The 20577-nt window shown below is 40.0% G+C and overlaps 1 protein-coding gene across 3 annotated transcripts in view; it reads right to left on the bottom strand.

The window, feature by feature from the left end:
- LOC129771820 (tight junction-associated protein 1) overlaps positions 1–20121 on the bottom strand; it is a 137275-nt gene extending 117154 nt beyond the window's left edge. The window contains exon 1 of one of the 3 annotated variants that reach the window (XM_055775881.1): positions 19729–20121. In XM_055775881.1, coding sequence (XP_055631856.1) covers positions 19729–19749 — 21 coding nt within the window. In that variant the 5' untranslated portion in view covers positions 19750–20121. The remainder of the gene's footprint in view (positions 1–19728) is intronic. The other 2 variants (XM_055775878.1, XM_055775879.1) reach the window with 2 other exon arrangements.
- Positions 20122–20577: the final 456 nt, after the last annotated feature.

Here is a 20577-nt window from a genome sequence, read left to right as displayed (position 1 = left end):
CGAGTTAGCTGGCAAAGCTGCTCGCGACGATAAGAAAACCTGCATTCGGAACAGAACACATTCGGTTCGGTGGACATCAAGACAACAGGCAGTTGCAGCGAGTGGCGAGTGGCAAACGCAATCGCAAAACGGCATCAGGTAGCAGAAGAAAAAAGTTTGTTCTTTATACAAACTGCTTTGGTGGCAAATCCAGAACAAGGCGGCTTCGAGGGCGTTCGAAATGGTTTTTTTCAAAACCACGAGTACTAAGTTTTCTAAATTGGAACCATTCCATAAAACAAGGCGCTTTTCAGGGCCATTAAACCTTCCAAAAAAGAGTTTAGGAAATAAAGTTCAATGCTTTCTAAAACATTATCCAAAATAATAATAAAACACAAATTGATGTTTTCATAATTTGTTTGCCAGGATCTGATGAGTATGTGAATTTGGCAGTTGTTCTGAGCTTATTGATAGTTGGGGACTTTCCTGATTATTCAATTTTCACCAATTCTTAAATTGTTTCCAGATTTAAAGTACAGTAATCTACAATTAATTCGACATTTAGCTAATTGGACGGACATGTAATGCGACTTATTTAGTTGGACATTTTTGTAAATATAGAGATCCAAATTATGACCCCACATTGAAAGTCGACACTGTACCACTGTCATCGCAAATGTTCAATTACAGGTTAAAATTACCTCCAATCCGGCACTGAGTGGTGGTAATGCGACGTGCCATTGAATGTAATTTACTGTAAAATATGTCACAAGCTGGATGGGAAGAAATTTTCCAACTGTGAAAGCTGTGGCGAGTGGCAAATGCAATCGCTAAACAGAAAGGTTTAGCCGAACAAGATGGGGATATCGAGTGATAACAAAACAATAAACTCTTTAGACTTTTTGTGATCCTGAAAAGGACCTTTTTTAGCCTGTATGTGAATCCAACGAGCGAACAAATCGTAATGAATGTATTTTTTTTGCCATCGCTCCCTTTTAACGCTCATTCGTTCGTCTCGTTGGACCCGCCCCTTTGGCTGAGTCTGCCGATTTGTCTCTATCCTGTGAGTGTGTACCGCTAGAGTATAAAACACGCGGACCCCAAAAAAATATCTTATTTTCTTTCAAACCGTAAACCCGTGTGGTTGTACGGCATCGGCATCGTGTACTCAACAAAGGAGGAAAAGAGAAGGGAAAGGCAAAATCCCGCTCGAACCGTGGTGGTCTGCAATTTCCCGTAGGTGTATCCGCCAATTGCACCGGAAAAGGTTGCTAGGTCGAGCGCGTTAGTACCTGTGTACCAGTCCACCTAGCCGGCGTTATATAGTTTCGGCCGCCGGAGTGATCGAGTTAGCTGGCAAAGCTGCTCGCGACGATAAGAAAACCTGCATTCGGAACATAACACATTCGGTTCGGCGGACATCAAGACAACAGGCAGTTGCAGCGAATGGCGAGTGGCAAACGCAATCGCAAAACGGCATCAGGTAGCAGAAGAAAAAAGTTTGTTCTTTATACAAACTGCTTTGGCGGCAAATCCAGAACAAGGCGGCATCGAGGACGTTCGAAATGGTTTTTTTCAAAACCACGAGTACTAAGTTTTCTAAATTGGAACCATTCCATAAAACAAGGCGCTTTTCAGGGCCATTAAACCTTCCAAAAAAGAGTTTAGGAAATAAAGTTCAATGCTTTCTAAAACATTATCCAAAATAATAATAAAACACAAATTGATGTTTTCATAATTTGTTTGCCAGGATTTGATGAGTATGTGAATTTGGCAGTTGTTCTGAGCTTATTGATAGTTGGGGACTTTCCTGATTATTCAATTTTCACCAATTCTTAAATTGTTTCCAGATTTAAAGTACAGTAATCTACAATTAATTCGACATTTAGCTAATTGGACGGACATGTAATGCGACTTATTTAGTTGGACATTTTTGTAAACATAGAGATCCAAATTATGACCCCACATTGAAAGTCGACACTGTACCACTGTCATCGCAAATGTTCAATTACAGGTTAAAATTACCTCCAATCCGGCACTGAGTGGTGGTAATGCGACGTGCCATTGAATGTAATTTACTGTAAAATATGTCACAAGCTGGATGGGAAGAAATTTTCCAACTGTGAAAGCTGTGGCGAGTGACAACAAATCGCTAAACAGGAAGGTTTAGCCGAACAAGATGGGGATATCGAGTGATAACAAAACAACAAACTCTTTAGACTTTTTGTGATCCTGAAAAGGACCCTTTTTAGTCTGTATGTGAATCCAACGAGCGAACAAATCGTTATGAATGTATTTTTTTGCCATCGCTCCCTTTTAACGCTCATTCGTTCGTCTCGTTGGACCCGCCCCTTTGGCTGAGTCTGCCGATTTGTCTCTATCCTGTGAGTGTGTACCGCTAGAGTATAAAACACGCGGACCCCAAAAAAATATCTTATTTTCTTTCAAACCGTAAACCCGTGTGGTTGTACGGCATCGGCATCGTGTACTCAACAAAGGAGGAAAAGAGAAGGGAAAGGCAAAATCCCGCTCGAACCGTGGTGGTCTGCAATTTCCCGTAGGTGTATCCGCCAATTGCACCGAAAAAGGTAGCTAGGTCGAGCGCGTTAGTACCTGTGTACCAGTCCACCTAGCCGGCGTTATATAGTTTCGGCCGCCGGAGTGATCGAGTTAGCTGGCAAAGCTGCTCGCGACGATAAGAAAACCTGCATTCGGAACAGAACACATTCGGTTCGGCGGACATCAAGACAACAGGCAGTTGCAGCGAGTGGCGAGTGGCAAACGCAATCGCAAAACGGCATCAGGTAGCAGAAGAAAAAAGTTTGTTCTTTATACAAACTGCTTTGGTGGCAAATCCAGAACAAGGCGGCATTGAGGACGTTCGAAATGGTTTTTTTCAAAACCACGAGTACTAAGTTTTCTAAATTGGAACCATTCCATGAAACAAGGCGCTTTTCAGGGCCATTAAACCTTCCAAAAAAGAGTTTAGGAAATAAAGTTCAATGCTTTCTAAAACATTATCCAAAATAATAATAAAACACAAATTGATGTTTTCATAATTTGTTTGCCAGGATTTGATGAGTATGTGAATTTGTCAGTTGTTCTGAGCTTATTGATAGTTGGGGACTTTCCTGATTATTCAATTTTCACCAATTCTTAAATTGTTGCCAGATTTAAAGTACAGTAATCTACAATTAGTTCGACATTTAGCTAATTGGACGGACATGTAATGCGACTTATTTAGTTGGACATTTTTGTAAACATAGAGATCCAAATTATGACCCCACATTGAAAGTCGACACTGTACCACTGTCATCGCAAATGTTCAATTACAGGTTAAAATTACCTCCAATCCGGCACTGAGTGGTGGTAATGCGACGTGCCATTGAATGTAATTTACTGTAAAATATGTCACAAGCTGGATGGGAAGAAATTTTCCAACTGTGAAAGCTGTGGCGAGTGACAACAAATCGCTAAACAGGAAGGTTTAGCCGAACAAGATGGGGATATCGAGTGATAACAAAACAACAAACTCTTTAGACTTTTTGTGATCCTGAAAAGGACCCTTTTTAGTCTGTATGTGAATCCAACGAGCGAACAAATCGTTATGAATGTATTTTTTTGCCATCGCTCCCTTTTAACGCTCATTCGTTCGTCTCGTTGGACCCGCCCCTTTGGCTGAGTCTGCCGATTTGTCTCTATCCTGTGAGTGTGTACCGCTAGAGTATAAAACACGCGGACCCCAAAAAAATATCTTATTTTCTTTCAAACCGTAAACCCGTGTGGTTGTACGGCATCGGCATCGTGTACTCAACAAAGGAGGAAAAGAGAAGGGAAAGGCAAAATCCCGCTCGAACCGTGGTGGTCTGCAATTTCCCGTAGGTGTATCCGCCAATTGCACCGAAAAAGGTAGCTAGGTCGAGCGCGTTAGTACCTGTGTACCAGTCCACCTAGCCGGCGTTATATAGTTTCGGCCGCCGGAGTGATCGAGTTAGCTGGCAAAGCTGCTCGCGACGATAAGAAAACCTGCATTCGGAACAGAACACATTCGGTTCGGCGGACATCAAGACAACAGGCAGTTGCAGCGAGTGGCGAGTGGCAAACGCAATCGCAAAACGGCATCAGGTAGCAGAAGAAAAAAGTTTGTTCTTTATACAAACTGCTTTGGTGGCAAATCCAGAACAAGGCGGCATTGAGGACGTTCGAAATGGTTTTTTTCAAAACCACGAGTACTAAGTTTTCTAAATTGGAACCATTCCATGAAACAAGGCGCTTTTCAGGGCCGTTAAACCTTCCAAAAAAGAGTTTAGGAAATAAAGTTCAATGCTTTCTAAAACATTATCCAAAATAATAATAAAACACAAATTGATGTTTTCATAATTTGTTTGCCAGGATTTGATGAGTATGTGAATTTGTCAGTTGTTCTGAGCTTATTGATAGTTGGGGACTTTCCTGATTATTCAATTTTCACCAATTCTTAAATTGTTGCCAGATTTAAAGTACAGTAATCTACAATTAGTTCGACATTTAGCTAATTGGACGGACATGTAATGCGACTTATTTAGTTGGACATTTTTGTAAACATAGAGATCCAAATTATGACCCCACATTGAAAGTCGACACTGTACCACTGTCATCGCAAATGTTCAATTACAGGTTAAAATTACCTCCAATCCGGCACTGAGTGGTGGTAATGCGACGTGCCATTGAATGTAATTTACTGTAAAATATGTCACAAGCTGGATGGGAAGAAATTTTCCAACTGTGAAAGCTGTGGCGAGTGACAACAAATCGCTAAACAGGAAGGTTTAGCCGAACAAGATGGGGATATCGAGTGATAACAAAACAATAAACTCTTTAGACTTTTTGTGATCCTGAAAAGGACCCTTTTTAGTCTGTATGTGAATCCAACGAGCGAACAAATCGTTATGAATGTATTTTTTTGCCATCGCTCCCTTTTAACGCTCATTCGTTCGTCTCGTTGGACCCGCCCCTTTGGCTGAGTCTGCCGATTTGTCTCTATCCTGTGAGTGTGTACCGCTAGAGTATAAAACACGCGGACCCCAAAAAAATATCTTATTTTCTTTCAAACCGTAAACCCGTGTGGTTGTACGGCATCGGCATCGTGTACTCAACAAAGGAGGAAAAGAGAAGGGAAAGGCAAAATCCCGCTCGAACCGTGGTGGTCTGCAATTTCCCGTAGGTGTATCCGCCAATTGCACCGAAAAAGGTAGCTAGGTCGAGCGCGTTAGTACCTGTGTACCAGTCCACCTAGCCGGCGTTATATAGTTTCGGCCGCCGGAGTGATCGAGTTAGCTGGCAAAGCTGCTCGCGACGATAAGAAAACCTGCATTCGGAACAGAACACATTCGGTTCGGCGGACATCAAGACAACAGGCAGTTGCAGCGAGTGGCGAGTGGCAAACGCAATCGCAAAACGGCATCAGGTAGCAGAAGAAAAAAGTTTGTTCTTTATACAAACTGCTTTGGTGGCAAATCCAGAACAAGGCGGCATTGAGGACGTTCGAAATGGTTTTTTTCAAAACCACGAGTACTAAGTTTTCTAAATTGGAACCATTCCATGAAACAAGGCGCTTTTCAGGGCCATTAAACCTTCCAAAAAAGAGTTTAGGAAATAAAGTTCAATGCTTTCTAAAACATTATCCAAAATAATAATAAAACACAAATTGATGTTTTCATAATTTGTTTGCCAGGATTTGATGAGTATGTGAATTTGTCAGTTGTTCTGAGCTTATTGATAGTTGGGGACTTTCCTGATTATTCAATTTTCACCAATTCTTAAATTGTTGCCAGATTTAAAGTACAGTAATCTACAATTAGTTCGACATTTAGCTAATTGGACGGACATGTAATGCGACTTATTTAGTTGGACATTTTTGTAAACATAGAGATCCAAATTATGACCCCACATTGAAAGTCGACACTGTACCACTGTCATCGCAAATGTTCAATTACAGGTTAAAATTACCTCCAATCCGGCACTGAGTGGTGGTAATGCGACGTGCCATTGAATGTAATTTACTGTAAAATATGTCACAAGCTGGATGGGAAGAAATTTTCCAACTGTGAAAGCTGTGGCGAGTGACAACAAATCGCTAAACAGGAAGGTTTAGCCGAACAAGATGGGAATATCGAGTGATAACAAAAACACAACACCAAAGGTTCTTTTCAGAACCATCAACATATTCATAAAGAGTAAACAGTAAACTAATCCATTTTTTAGGTAGATAGGTAGGTATTCACGTAGGTGAAGAAAAGAAAACAATATATTTAAAATATATATTTAACAAAAGCTGTCCCCTTTGTATAGTCCTACGTCACTTCGGTTATGTCCCCGACATTACCCACCCGTCTTTTCGCTTCACAGAATGCAAGACGAAGCTCAATGTCGTCTATGTCGAATTGCGTAGTTTGCACAGCTCGATTGACTTAAGTCGATCGGATTACAGAACACAATGTTTCAAATTTCAAATCCGATCGGATTCCGGAATGGGGCGAACTCAAGTTGAGACGGTGAATTTCCTCTAGGCTCGTTAGTGCCATCGAAAAAGGACAACGCTTTCCTCGGTCATAAGCGGAACAAAACGAGAAGACAATGTGTTTTATAATCGTGGTTGACATTTTAGTTCGACTGTACAAGTGTTCTACAGTGATTGGCGAAATGAAGTGCGCACTATATTTTGTTCATTTCTTTCATTTTTTTAGTTAAATTAAACTTAAACACATCATAATCATGTAAAATCCTATTTACTATGTTTATTTTTTTGTAGATAAAAAGAACAATTTGTATTTCGAGAAAAAATACCCTGACAAGAAAAGCTTCAAATAAGCTTAACTGAAGACAGACAAAAAAATTTCAATAACTGATATGACCTCCTGTAGCCTTCAAGACTTCCTGTAAGCGCTTCGGCATGCTCCTCACAAGGTTTTTTCAGGTTTTGTGGGTCGAGTACTTACCACGCGCGCTTCAGGGCTTCAAAATAATTGTTTTTATTGGTGACATCGGTTTTGCCGACCCGTCGACCGTCGACGATAGCCCACAGGTTTTTAATAGGGTTAAGATGCGGGTTTTGAAAAAATTTTGAATTGTTAATTTCGAACACCATTCGATCGAAAGAATTGTTCTATTCCCATTCTCTTTCGTAGTGCGCTACGCAGGTAGCTCCAAAAATGGTTAATCTTCTGAAAGAGCAGCCGAATGTCACGAATAGTTTTGCCAAGTCTAACGATTAAGTTTATTGCGGACTTGCATGTAGAACGAGAATATATTTTTGAAACATGTTAGATATGACCGCTAACAAGAACAATTGGAGACAAGAATTGGAGCTGTTCCAGGATATGCTGCAAATTGATTTTATACTTTCGGTGGAGAAATCTCAAATCCTAAACTAATTGTCGTTGGAACGTTTATTATCCAGAATTACCAGTCAAATAATGAAACCATCCGAATTATTCAATTTCAATGTTATTTATAGCACTCGCGTTGACTCTACAATCACTCTACTAGATAAATTGAACCGTGTTGACAGCAGCCAACCACCCAGGTAGGTGAAATGAATTTAAAAAAAAATTAATTAACGGAATATACATTTCACTGTGCATTTTCGCACCGCATGTGCACTGCTGTAGAATATCCAAGGGTAACCTGTGTGCGTGTTACGGATCCTTATTCCACTATAACTCCGTAGTAGCGTTTATCCGCTCACTCAATAGTGGAAAAACATGTCCGCCAGAGGGAAGTTTAATTATATCAATTATCAGCGAATTATGGTTTCATGTATTCCCGGCAAAACGGTGTACTGAATTGGATTGAAATTCCACGGGAACACGATAGTGGCATTGAACCAGTTCGCACTGTTAATTCTTCAGCATCTCCTGCTTTTAGAATTAGAAGACAAAACATGAGCTACCGGAGTTAATTTCATAATATTTTAAAAGGTAAATTTGATAAAAATTTCACACGCAAAATTACTTATCACAACTCGCCCTTCACGCATTCTCATGAAACTTTTAAAGAATGAAGGACTACTAATTAATGATGATTTGCTTCATTTATTATATTTAGTTCCCTCTTCCATGCCGAATGTCCACACTTTTCCCTTCACAACAACTGTTGCCATTTTTGATAGTTCCCATTCAAGCTTTCTACAACTGCAACCTATATTCTATAGTTTTGGGATGCTTACGAAGTCTTCATAAAAGCCCAACTTTTTGACGTAGGCTTACGTCTTCCGGGAACATACTCGGGGTACAAACTGAAAAACTAAATATCGGTTGCAAAACGATTTGTTCGCGGGCGATTTGCTGTTTCTATGACATGACTGTAAGTATCGCATTTATTAAAGGGTGTGTCACATCAAATTGCATCACGGAAAAAACGCTGTAGAAATTTAATTTTTAGGAATTATATCTTCAGCTTTCGCTTATAATCAGATAAGAGTGTATAGATCACGTTGGCCATGCTTCGCTGTCAATTTTTCGTAAATTTGGAAAAATGTCGTCGAACGAAAAAGAGCGTCGTGAATTAATCCTGTGCACTCATTTCGAGAATCCGGAGTTGTCACATCGGGACATCGGTAAGATGCTGGGAATCGTCCAATCCACGGTCAGCAGAGTACTAAAACGACCGCAATCACGATAATAGGTCCAATCGATGTTGTGATTTCCGCCCCTATAGCTTCGATTATGTTTCAGGCTCGGCAAAAGATATATCGACTTGTTATTTCTGATGGCTAAGGCAACAGCTCCTCCGCCAGAACCAGTACGATCCATTCTCAATAGACGAGAATTTGGAACCCGAAGGTTAATATTCGGTTTAAGATGCGTCTCGGTAACGATAGCTACCTCGATGCTGTTTGTCACTAGAAAGTCAGTGAACCTTACTCTTGAGCGAGCAGGCATTCCAATTAATTAGCCTGAGAGATGACCGATCCATGGTTGTAATAAAAATGTAGCATGACTCGCACTTGTTCCTGTTGTCGATCTAGTTCTAGAAACAGGGTTGCAAGTTCTTGCATACTGTAAAGATCCTCAATTGAAGAATGAGGTGAAAAAGTTGACGTAGATGGTAAACCAATAGCTGCATCCTTACGATAGCTCGGTTGCTCCTTTTTATGCTTTTCGCTAGAAGAGGCCGTTTGAGGACGACCTGTAGGGAGTGGAAGAGAAGAAAGAATAGGTATTTGACGAGAAGTTATCGAAGGAAACTCTTTCTCCGTCAGTTCCGGAACCTTCTTTCTGTTCTGGTGAATTTTATCTGTAGCTTGCTTCCGGATGCGTTTGAAATCGGTACGTTTTGTACAGCTACGGCTGGTGGCTTGGTGATTTTCGCCACAGTTAATGCACTTGCGAGATTCTTCCTCTGGAAGGCTACAAGCGCTTGTTGGATGGTCAGCAGCACACTTGCCACAACGAGTTTTCATGTGGCAATTTTTTGTTCCGTGACCGAAACCAACACAATTAGTACATTGAGTGACGTCCCGATTTTGGGGTTTGTATCGGTCCCATTGTACGGATATGTTAAAAATGGTATTGATATCCCTCAGACGTGTGATGTTGGTCGATCCTTTTTTTAATGTGGATCAGATACAAGACATAGGAAAAGCCATTGTCCTGGGATTTGCGCCTTGTCATTCGATGTACAGCCAGCGGTTGTAGACTATGGGATTGCTCGAGTTCCTTCTTGATGTCCTCCGGTTCAATGGCAGGAATACCTCGTAGTACAACCTTAAATGGTTTGTCGGAAGATATATCATGAGTGTAAAATTCACGATTGTTCTTTTCCAGATACGTTCCGATGACCTTGTATTGTTCCAAATTGGGACAGGTAACCTTAATCCCTATGCTGCACAATTTGAACACCGGCTGCAATTTCAGCGCCAGTAGCTCGGATCTCAAAGTACCGATGTCCTTGGATGTAGTGAAAAATAGGTAATAAATATTGCTCCAAACACGTCCGTCTCTGTCGACGGTCGGAGCGGAATCTGAAAGTTTGCCTCAGCGAGATCCACTGTTTATACTCTAGGAAAATATTCCCCTTCATTCTTCTACTTTTCCTTTGTTCACGGAGACTTTACTCTTACGATTTCCCCTTCGTTGCTCGTTGATAGCTCTGTTCGGGAAAGCACACAAACGAGCAGAACAAATGTACGAGGAAATTGGAATGCTTCCAATTTTCATCAATTTAAACCATATACAGACTCTGGGATTGTAATGTATAGCATATCAAACAAATCTTAGAAAATTTCCGATTCGCTTGGTATGTAAATCGCCAAAATCCATTTGCGGCAAAAATAGTTATTAACGTTAATTTTATGTCATAAAAACGTGACCTGTTTTCTGATTTGGCACCCTTAATGAAAGACGTAGTTCTACGTCAAAAGATAATGAAAATTTGTTTAAATAAATTTGGCTATAGGGATCGATGGTATCACTGCAATGTGGAAAAGGGGTGTCAGGCCAAAATAGTTTGGGAATACTTGCCATACTCTATGGTGCTTTCGAGGAAAATCACACACAAACACAAATTTGATTGTATCTTTTGAACCGCCTGAAAGTGTGAGTAAAATAAGTTGAAAATGTATTGTTTTCCTTTGTCTAATTCATAGTAAAGGGTGTGTCACATCAAATTGCATCACGGAAAAAACGCTGTAGAAATTCGCCCAGTAGACCGATCCTTTTGAAAATTTTAGACAGTAAAATAAAAACTATTAAACAAATTTTGGCATTTTCTTTTTATACATACTTCGAGCCCAAGCCCGTATGCTCGCACCTTCCTTTTTACCCCGTCCATAGGGTTCTGTACAACGTCAGGTTGCAGTTTTTTTTTAACAGAAATCCATTTTCTCTTGAAGTCCGCCTCCGATTTGACAACTTTTGGGTTCTTCCGGAGGGCCTGCTTCATAATCGCCCAATATTTCTCTATTGGGCGAAGCTCCGGCGCGTTGGGCGGGTTCATTTCCTTTGGCACGAAGGTGACCCCGTTGGCTTCGTACCACTCCAACACGTCCTTTGAATAGTGGCACGAAGCGAGATCCGGCCAGAAGATGGTCGGACCCTCGTGCTGCTTCAATAGTGTCAGTAAGCGCTTCTGTAGGCACTCCTTAAGGTAAACCTGCCCGTTTACCGTGCCGGTCATCACGAAGGTGGCGCTCCGCTTTCCGCAAGAGCAGATCGCTTGCCACACCATGTACTTTTTGGCAAACTTGGATAGTTTCTGCTTGCGAATCTCCTCCGGAACGCTGGATTTGTCCTCTGCGGGAAAGAACAACAGTTCCGGCAGCTGACGAAAGTCCGCTTTGACGTAGGTTTCGTCGTCCATTACCAGGCAATGTGGCTTCGTCAGTATTTCGGTGTACAGCTTCCGGGCTCGCGTCTTCCCCACCATGTTTTGCCTTTCGTCGCGGTTAGGAGCCTTCTGAACCTTGTATGTACGCAGGCCCTCCCGCTGCTTGGTCCGCTGGACGAATGAACTTGACAAATTCAGCTTATTGGCGACATCCCGGACTGAACTTCTCGGATCACGTCTAAACTGCTTAACTACGCGCTTGTGATCTTTTTCACTGACGGAGCATCCATTTTTGCCGTTCTACACCTTCCGGTCGATGGTTAGCCTGAAACATAATCGAAGCTATAGGGGCGGAAATCACAACATCGATTGGACCTATTATCGTGATTGCGGTCTACTATCCGAAACAGACGTCAATCAGAGACGGCTCAGCGTTGCTTCTTTAAAACGATATCATCAAGCTAACACGAAGGCAGTCGAAATACGTCATCGGTGGGGACATTAATATTCGACATTAGTCCTGGGGAAACCAAAGGAGGAATCAAAATCTATTTGACTCTAGTCCAGCAACCCCCACTCGCATTTCCCGTTTTGGAGTACATTCCATAATTGATTTCTTCGTTACAAGCATGGACCGCCACATCGGTGATCCTATTGCCCTTAACGAGTTGAGTTCAGATCACTTCCCAGTGATGGTTGAATTGGGAGTGAATGTCGTAGTCAGAAGGCCACAATATAGACGGGACTATCATCGTGCGAATTGGGTGGAATTCCAGCAGCTTATTGACAACAACATTGATCTCGATCTCCCGAAGATATCGAAGCAACAGTCAGCTCTATTCAAACTACAGTTATTCAGGCTCGCCAAAACCACATCCCAGAAACGATTCAGGTGAGTGACTCTGTTCAAATTGATTCCATTACTAAACATTTTATTAGGCTTCGGAACCTATATCGAAGGCAGTATCAACGTACTGGTATTCGAGAGAGGAAACGCCAGTATAATCAATTAACCAAGGTTATCCAGGCCAGAATAATTGATCTCCGTAACAAAAAATTCGCCATTTTAGAGGCTCGATAAAAAAAGACCGAAAAATGACCAAGTCTATTTCTATTCCTCCTCTTCTTCAACCTGATAATTCAGAACGATTGATAACACCTGCCGAAAAGGCTAATGCAATTGGCAACCATTTCGCTAGTTCACACAATCTTGGTCAGAACTTTGCAAGTCCATTTGAAGCTTCGGTGAATGATACTGTAAGGGCTATTGACAATATCCGTTCTGCACCTCAAGAGAGTGAAATCATCTCGACTGAAGAGGGTATCTCGGTTATACGCTCGTTGAAGAATATGAAGGCCCCCGGCTTCGATAGTATATTTAACATTGAAGATCCATCTTGGGACCGATTCTTTTCAGTATCTGCACTTCAGATATTCCCGCACTCCCATCTGATGGGAAACTGTTATTATTTTCAGATGACACTGCCATCATTTACAAGGGTAAAAGTATCACAGTACTAAGAACTAAGATGGGTCTAACTTTCGATCGAAAGCTTACCTTCAGAGCACACATTGACAAAAACAGACACAAGATGTAACATTTTAACAAGGTCATTGTATCCCCTGATCAATAGATACTCTCGACTATCTCTAACGAATAAACTTGCAGTATACAAACAAATAATATTTCCAGTTATCGCATATGCGATGACCAAGGCAATGGAGGTGGAGAAGTAATATGATGGATAAAGTAAAGTTTTCTAATGTCCTTCTTGAAAGATAGAGACGAATGAGCTGATGAAGTTTCAAGTCTCAAGCAAGAAAGGAAAGCAAACTTTCAGTATCGTTCTGTATTCAAAGCAATGAATATCGCTTGTTCTTCCTTGTTTTGCGCCATCACGTCTTCGTTTCGGATTGAGCTGTGGACGCGACCAAATTACTCACTCGTTGATGTCTCTGCCATTGCAATCATTGCATCAAATTGACGCCATTGCATTAATGTTTTGAGCTACACAATTGTGTGGGGAATCATCAAGCTAGGCTTTCGTCAGCTCACCAAGAAAATAAATGTTCTGAATTTTGTCACTGATTTGGTTTCACATGACGGTAGAAAAACTCTCTCCACAAAGGATGACAGCTAAGCTAACTGGCAATATTAACAGAAAGGGCTTCTGTTGAGAAGAGCGCAAAACGGAGATAAGTGTGTGTATATTTAGTTGCTTCAAGCCATCGATATATGGATATTTGTGTGCGTACTTGCGTGCTTCATAACCCGTACGTAAAAATAGTGCATCTTCGCTACGCTGAACCCCATTTGTATCTGCTCCCGTGTTCATTGGCCCTGTAACGATGCAAAAATCGCTTAATTTTTTATGCTTTGATTGACGATCGTTTTGTGTTGCAAATTATACAGTCGTAATGATAAATATCAACAAGGAGGGGAGATAGCGGGAGGGACATATTTACGCTAGGGTATTAGTAATGAATCTCTGCTGAGGCAAATATTCAGCCTTTTTCCAAGCAGTTAACATTGTTTGTTTTCTATCATCAATGCATTGAACTGACGCAATGGTGAAGCAGGTGTTAAGGTTGTCCACCAAAAAATTATTTGGGAAATACCAAATTATTCAATAAGTTATATTAAGTTATTAATTTATTTGGGCTCGCGTGCCAGTCGCAAAACTGCTTTCAACTAAGATCGCATTTGCGCTAATCTTGACCATAATGAAGCAGTGCTACACTTTTCGAGGTTGTTGAGATTAGCAGATAGAGTTTATTTCGTTTATTTAGTCACCAAGAAAGTAAATGCCGTTCTGGAATTTTGTATGTGATATGGTTCCGCTTGTCAGTAGCAAAACTTTCTCCACTAAGGATGACAGCTGCGCTTATCTCGATCATGTATTGTTCGGCGAGCACAATAATGAATCATCAAACAATTATCGTCAAATGATTCCAAAATAGAAAAAAGACGGGTGAGTAATGTCGGGGACATAACCGGAGTGACGTAGGACTATACAAAGGGGACAGCTTTTGCTAAATATATATTTCGAATATATTGTTTTATTTTCTTCTCCTTCGTGAATACCTACCTATCTACCTGAAAAATGGATTAGTTTACTGTTTACTCTTTATGAACATGTTGGGGGTTCTGAAAAGAACTCTTGGTGTTGTGTTTTTGCGTTTTTTTACAAACTTGATTCTTGATTTTTTTCTGAAGGTTTTGTACTTATTAAATGTTCAAAGCCGGGCATCTTTCGGCGTATGCACATATCGTACAATCAAAATGATGGCTGTGATAGGGAATGCATAGGTGGTCATCAGCTCATTCACTATCATATATTTCACTATTGAGCATATTATCGTCCCTTAAACTGTGGTTTCGGAGACGAATGAATTGTAAGATTTGTAGTCTCCGCAAACAAAATAATTAAAAATGAAACAGAACTGAGGTTTTGGAGACGAACTCTACGATCTGTCGAGAAATAAACGAGCTATAAGCGTTCTGAAAAACCAACAGTAAATACAGGGACGGATGACCTTCGGATTAAAGTCCTTTAAAATAAGAACAGAGCAGCAGGAAATACATAGCTCATCATGTTGCTCCTTAGTTATTTTTCTATACAATGCAGATGTAACGTCCGTCAATTTTCAACATCAGTTATCAACCAAAGAAAGCAGTTCTTGCTACCGAGAAATTTCGTTAATGCCATCCTGCAAACAATGTGTTGTAATTTGAAGCCACTTTTAATTCGGAAACCATGTATGGGTTTGTGAAAACTGAATGATCAATTTAAATGACCTCAGCCACCAATAAGCTCAAGAACAAGCATAAACAAAATAAATCGGTTTATATTATATGTCATATTATGTCACTTTAGAATGCATTGTGAAATGTATTGTGAAAAACTTTTAATAACTCTTCTTTGAAAGGTTTAATGGCCCTGAAAAAGGCCGTGTTTTACGGTGGCTGGTTTTGCCACCAAAGCAGTCTGTATAAACAAACTTTTTCCTTCTTCTACCTGCTGCCGTTTTGCGATTGCGTTTGCCACTCGCTGAAACTAGTTGTTGCCACCGAACCGAATGTGCTCTGTTCTGTAGGCGGGTTTTCTTATTGTCGTGAGCAGCTTTGAAAGCCAACTCGAGCACTCCGGCGGGCGAAATTCTAGAACCGCTATTAGGTATACTGGTGCTCCGGCACCAATCCGTTGATGCGATGTGATGTGAAACGATGCCATACAATCAAACTGATTTACGGTTTGAAAGAGAATGATATATTTTTCAGCGGGTCCGCGCGTTTTGTACTTTGGCGGTACACGCTCACAGAATAGAGATAAATCAGCAGACTCAGCCAAAGGGGCGAGTCCAACGAGACGAACGAATGAGTGTTAAAAGGCAGCGATGGCAAAAAAATACATTCATTACGATTTTTTCGCTCGTTGGATTCACATGCAGTTGTTTCTAACAAACACGAAGGTACCGAAGACTAGTGGAATAATGGAAAAGCCGCCAAAAAGTTCGGCACGGCGCAGAAGAATATCTCGGAAACCGACAAGAAGGAGGAGAAGGAATCATATGCTATCTACATCATAAGGTGCTGCATCCGGACCAATCGTGCTTCATTGTATTTCGCTGCTGCTCTGGTTGCCCGTTTTGGTCGGTTCGATTTGAGGAGCACAAAATGGACCAATCAAAAATGGGCACATAGTGCATTTGAACAATGCTTGATATTTCACAATTATTCAATTATTCAATTATTATATATTTATCTCAAGAAAAATGAAATGTTATTCGTTATGATAGACGCGTAGATATATTTCCTATCAATTGATGCAAAAACCTTTGCGATCTATTGAGAAATGCTCGAGTTATAAGCGTTCCAAATCTTGCATTTTTTCCTACTTGTTCAGTGCCTAGATTTTCATTTCACACCCTATATCTTCCTGTTAGACGTAGTCCTACGTCAAAACATTTCAGGGCGACCAAACCGGTAGAATTGTTTTTTTTAATTTTCGTATTATTATAAAATAATATCCGTAGTTATAAACAAGCGACTTGAATAAAACCACAGCGTAGTTCTACGTCAACAATGCGGTCGTGTCTTGAACAAACCTCCTATAATTTTTTCATACAAAATACTTACAAATTAAAAAGCTTTGCGGTTGGTTAAGTGAGTAAACTTGACGTAATTTTCTCATCAATAAATAGACATAACTGGAGGCGATCTGGCGTAGTGGTAACATCCATGCCTCTAACGCTAAAGGTCATGAGTTCAATTCTCACTCCCGACATTCTTCCAAAAATGAAAGTAAAAAGTGACGAACCAGCCATATGAGTTGAAAATAACTATAATACAGATAAAAAAATAGACATAAATTTCAGTAAATATCAAGTGTAATTTTTAACAATACTAATATATTGGTCATTCTTATAACAAGTTGGTTCACATAACATAACTTATATAGTATCTTGAAAGTTTCATAAAAACTTGTTGTAATTAATAGGGGTCGATCTTTAGATCTCGACGACCCCCAAAATCAGTTTTCGTTTACGTCGACCCCTGGGAAACCGATATTGACCCCAAGGGGTCGATATCGACCACTTTAAGAACCCCAGCTCTACGGTAACATCGCGTATTGATATTTATAACAGTAATATCTTCACCGTTGACAGAGCCGTATGATATCTACATAGTGGAAAAATTCCAAAGTGATCTAACACTGGAAAAATGTATATTTTTGCTTTGACAAAGCGTCAATAAATGATTAATTCATTACTCTAGAGTAGGTGTTTAGGAATAATCCGTGGTTGTCGCTTGAAAAATTATTAATTTACAAATATCAATACAAAATACAAAACAAAAAAAAAAGGAAAACACCTCACATACAAACTTTTGCTACCTTTTTCAAATGCTCCAGAACATTGAGAAACAGTTTTCCCGTTATGCAACGGTTAGTTGGGAATTTAGCAAAGACTGGGTCCGTTGTTGGACCACCTGTAAGCTAGAATCATGAAAACGTTCTATTCGAAATTGGTTCGACAGCCCTTTCCAGCTCATCTTCGCTGAAGCTGGTTCTATCGGTTTTCTTTTTGTAGTTTCGAACCATCATTAGGTCTCAGAATCAGACTAAATTGATGTTTGTTAGTAAACAACAATCAGACACAAATTTTATGAGGTATTAAACAGTGTCCGAATGTGCCACCACCATCCGAAGACAAATTATAATTTTATCTAATAAATAGACCTTTATTGTCCCCGTTCCCCGTGCATACGTTTTCTCATTTCATATTAGTTACTAACTGAAGTGGTGTATTTAAATTTCTAAATCGTTCACAAAGGAATTATGGAAATACTTACAACTTCAAGATCAAAAGTTTCGAAACGTGTGTGAAAAAGAGCAATGTGTTGTTTTCGTAAGTAATAAACGACCAGGAGATGTCATGACAGCTGTTGGTGGAAGGGCTGTTAGCTTACTTATATTTTTAATTTGGTTGAAAATTGTACCACTTGATTTTTACAAGCGTTTTTCGAAACTGCCCCCCCTTTCCCCTACTGAAAAATGTCGTGGAAGTTCAGTGTTTCAATGTCACTCTAGACAGCGAGCACTCAACAGTACACGATGAAGATGAGTGTTAATTTGACAATTTACTCAAACTGACTTCCTATTGACTCAGTGAAGCATTCATTCATCAGTCATCGCCAGCATATATTTGTGCTAAAAAGCACTTGTACCAAATCTTTGTCCTATAGGGTGTCAATCATAAATTTCTATATTGTTTGTTCTCATCGGAATTAATTTCGTGGTCTTACGTTCAAAATGTGGTCTTGTTATGGATACACTACTTCTAATTTTCATTCAGTTTTCAATCATTTTGATGTTTGTTTGTCCACTGTAGATAATCTTTTCTGGGGAGAAAAGGTTTAATTTGGTTAGCACCGATAGATTGAGAGGTATTGGTGAGGTCTACGAAAGGATCCAGAGTACTTCTTTACTCGCAATTTGCAAAAAGTTTTTCAAAAGATTTGACAAAAAAACATCTTGCCAGATGAACTCTCATATTTATTTGAAGCTCCCTGAGGATCCCGATTTCGATCGAAAAATCGTGTTTTCAAATGAGGCGCATTTATCACTGGATGACAGTGTCAGCAAATAAAATTGCGATAACCAGAGTGAGCAAAATCCCCAAGTGTGCACTTTGATATGGTAGCGCCAATTAAAGAGCTGTGTTCGAGACATGACCGCAAATTTGACGTAATATTACGTTACGTTACAAATTCACAATTAGTGTATGTCATAAGTAATGTAATTCAACATGTTGATAAAATTATCGAATAAAGGAATTAAGAAACATAGATCTACATTAATTTGATAGAATAACGATGAACGAAATTGAGTATTTAAGCGAAATAAATAATTGATTAACAACACAAAACGTTTGACAATAATCTGTTCCATTTCGGCAGCAAAAGTTTTGCGATTATAAATGTTACGTTCTTTATTATTGTGCAGAACAATGCAATCCAATCCAATAAACTAATAATAAATCATCTCATGTTATTTCAAAATAAAAATGTTACAATGGCTCGTGATGAAGAAAGGGTCCGAGATTTAATTGTCTTTTTTATTGATATTCTTCATCTCCAAAGCACTGCAAGTTAGAAGTATTTTCTTACTTCTTTTTTCACAGCTAAGAAAAAAAAAGTTACCGGAAATACCACTTGCCACCGATAATGAACTCCCAAAAATGTTAATAAACGTTTTCAGTTGTTCCTTTTTTCCGGTGCTCCCACAACATGGTTTATGTTTTCACACTGATGCTGCTGTTGGGTTCATTCCCCGAAACTCCGGCATTTTAGGACGAGGGAACGCAGAAAATATGCGATGCGGATAACATGGGAACTGTTTAGAAATGATTATTGCAACTTTTTCTTCTTCTGTGTGCCGAACAAGCATCGACCCGATTTCACTTCAAGAGAAAAAAAAAGACTTCCAAAAGACTTTTCTTGCGAATGACATGGAGGGTTCATGGAAAGGACATGCCCTGGGTTGGAAAATCTTTTAAAGTGTATCGGAGAAAAACATACTAATTTTCAAGATAAACTTTGTAGGAATATTCCAACGAGAACATTGAACATAAAATAACACTTCTTGTGTAATCTCACTTCCTGGCGCCAATCACCTTCAGCCTTCCACTTCACTGTTTCCGTTTTTTCGATAGCATCTTCATTTAGGCGATTATTGCTTTCATTTCTGCACCACTTTATGCTAATTCTTCTGATATCGTATTCCAGTGCTTTTACTACACGCGCGTCTACTTGTGGAAGCAAAAAACGCACAAGAATTCTCATATTTCAAGAACTTTTCCATTTTCATTTTTTGCCACTCCACTGATCCATTTCCGAAAACCTTTTTTTCTCCCCCATTGCACTGTTTTCTCCGTTACCTGCTCACTAGTAGTAGACATTTTCCACCCAATAATTTTCACACTTCAACTGCAACAGCATCCAAACACACCAATCGGACGTTTTCGTCCTGAAAAATCTCTTGCAGTTAAGATTTTTCCACTGCGTTTTATTTCCGAATGCACTCTGATAGGAAAAATCTACTTCCTTTTCTTGTTCCCCAATCGGGAAAAACAGTGATATTCACCAGTCCCTGCCTGACTACGGCACACTACAAACATCAGTGAGCACTCATAGAAGGATAATATTTTGCAAATTTTCCAACAGTCGCTCTCGAGAATCATGCGCTCATACTACGAAGGAAAAAGGCTATCTACTACAGAACTCTCTCTCCCCCCGGCGCTCAGCAAACGTTCCAGTGAGCCGAGTCGTGTGTAAACAAGAAGGATTAATGAACTTGGTGCAGCTCCATCCGATGGCCGCTGTCTGATAGGGACATCTCGTGTTTTTGTCTCACCACAGTTCGTGAGAAAACATCAGACGGCCGGATGAGAACCAAGTGAGAGCGGGATGCTTGAGTTTTGACAATTCTTATTGGAAAGCAGAGAGTGTGATGGTTGGCCACAGTTGATCAACGCGTGATACGCGTGAGCAAGCTACGAACCGTGATGCGCCTTGTAGAGGAAAAAGGGTGATGTAGGTAGTAGAGTGTGTTAACATTTCCATACTATTTTGTACCCGTGACGTAGATAGTTTAGTTTACAATTTGGTTGGCTGTGGTGCCCATAGAGCAATTTCATACCAAATTGCCCGGCCGTTGACCCGACTTTCACTGATTAATGGAGTAAAAAGTGCCCCCAAACCAAATTACCAGCTGTATGGCAAATATT

This window comes from Toxorhynchites rutilus, chromosome 2, assembly GCF_029784135.1.
Source record: "Toxorhynchites rutilus septentrionalis strain SRP chromosome 2, ASM2978413v1, whole genome shotgun sequence".
Classification (NCBI taxonomy): Eukaryota; Metazoa; Arthropoda; class Insecta; order Diptera; family Culicidae; genus Toxorhynchites; species Toxorhynchites rutilus.
The sequence above is the reverse complement of the archived record's forward strand: the minus strand, read 5'-3'. Positions and strand labels throughout refer to the sequence as shown.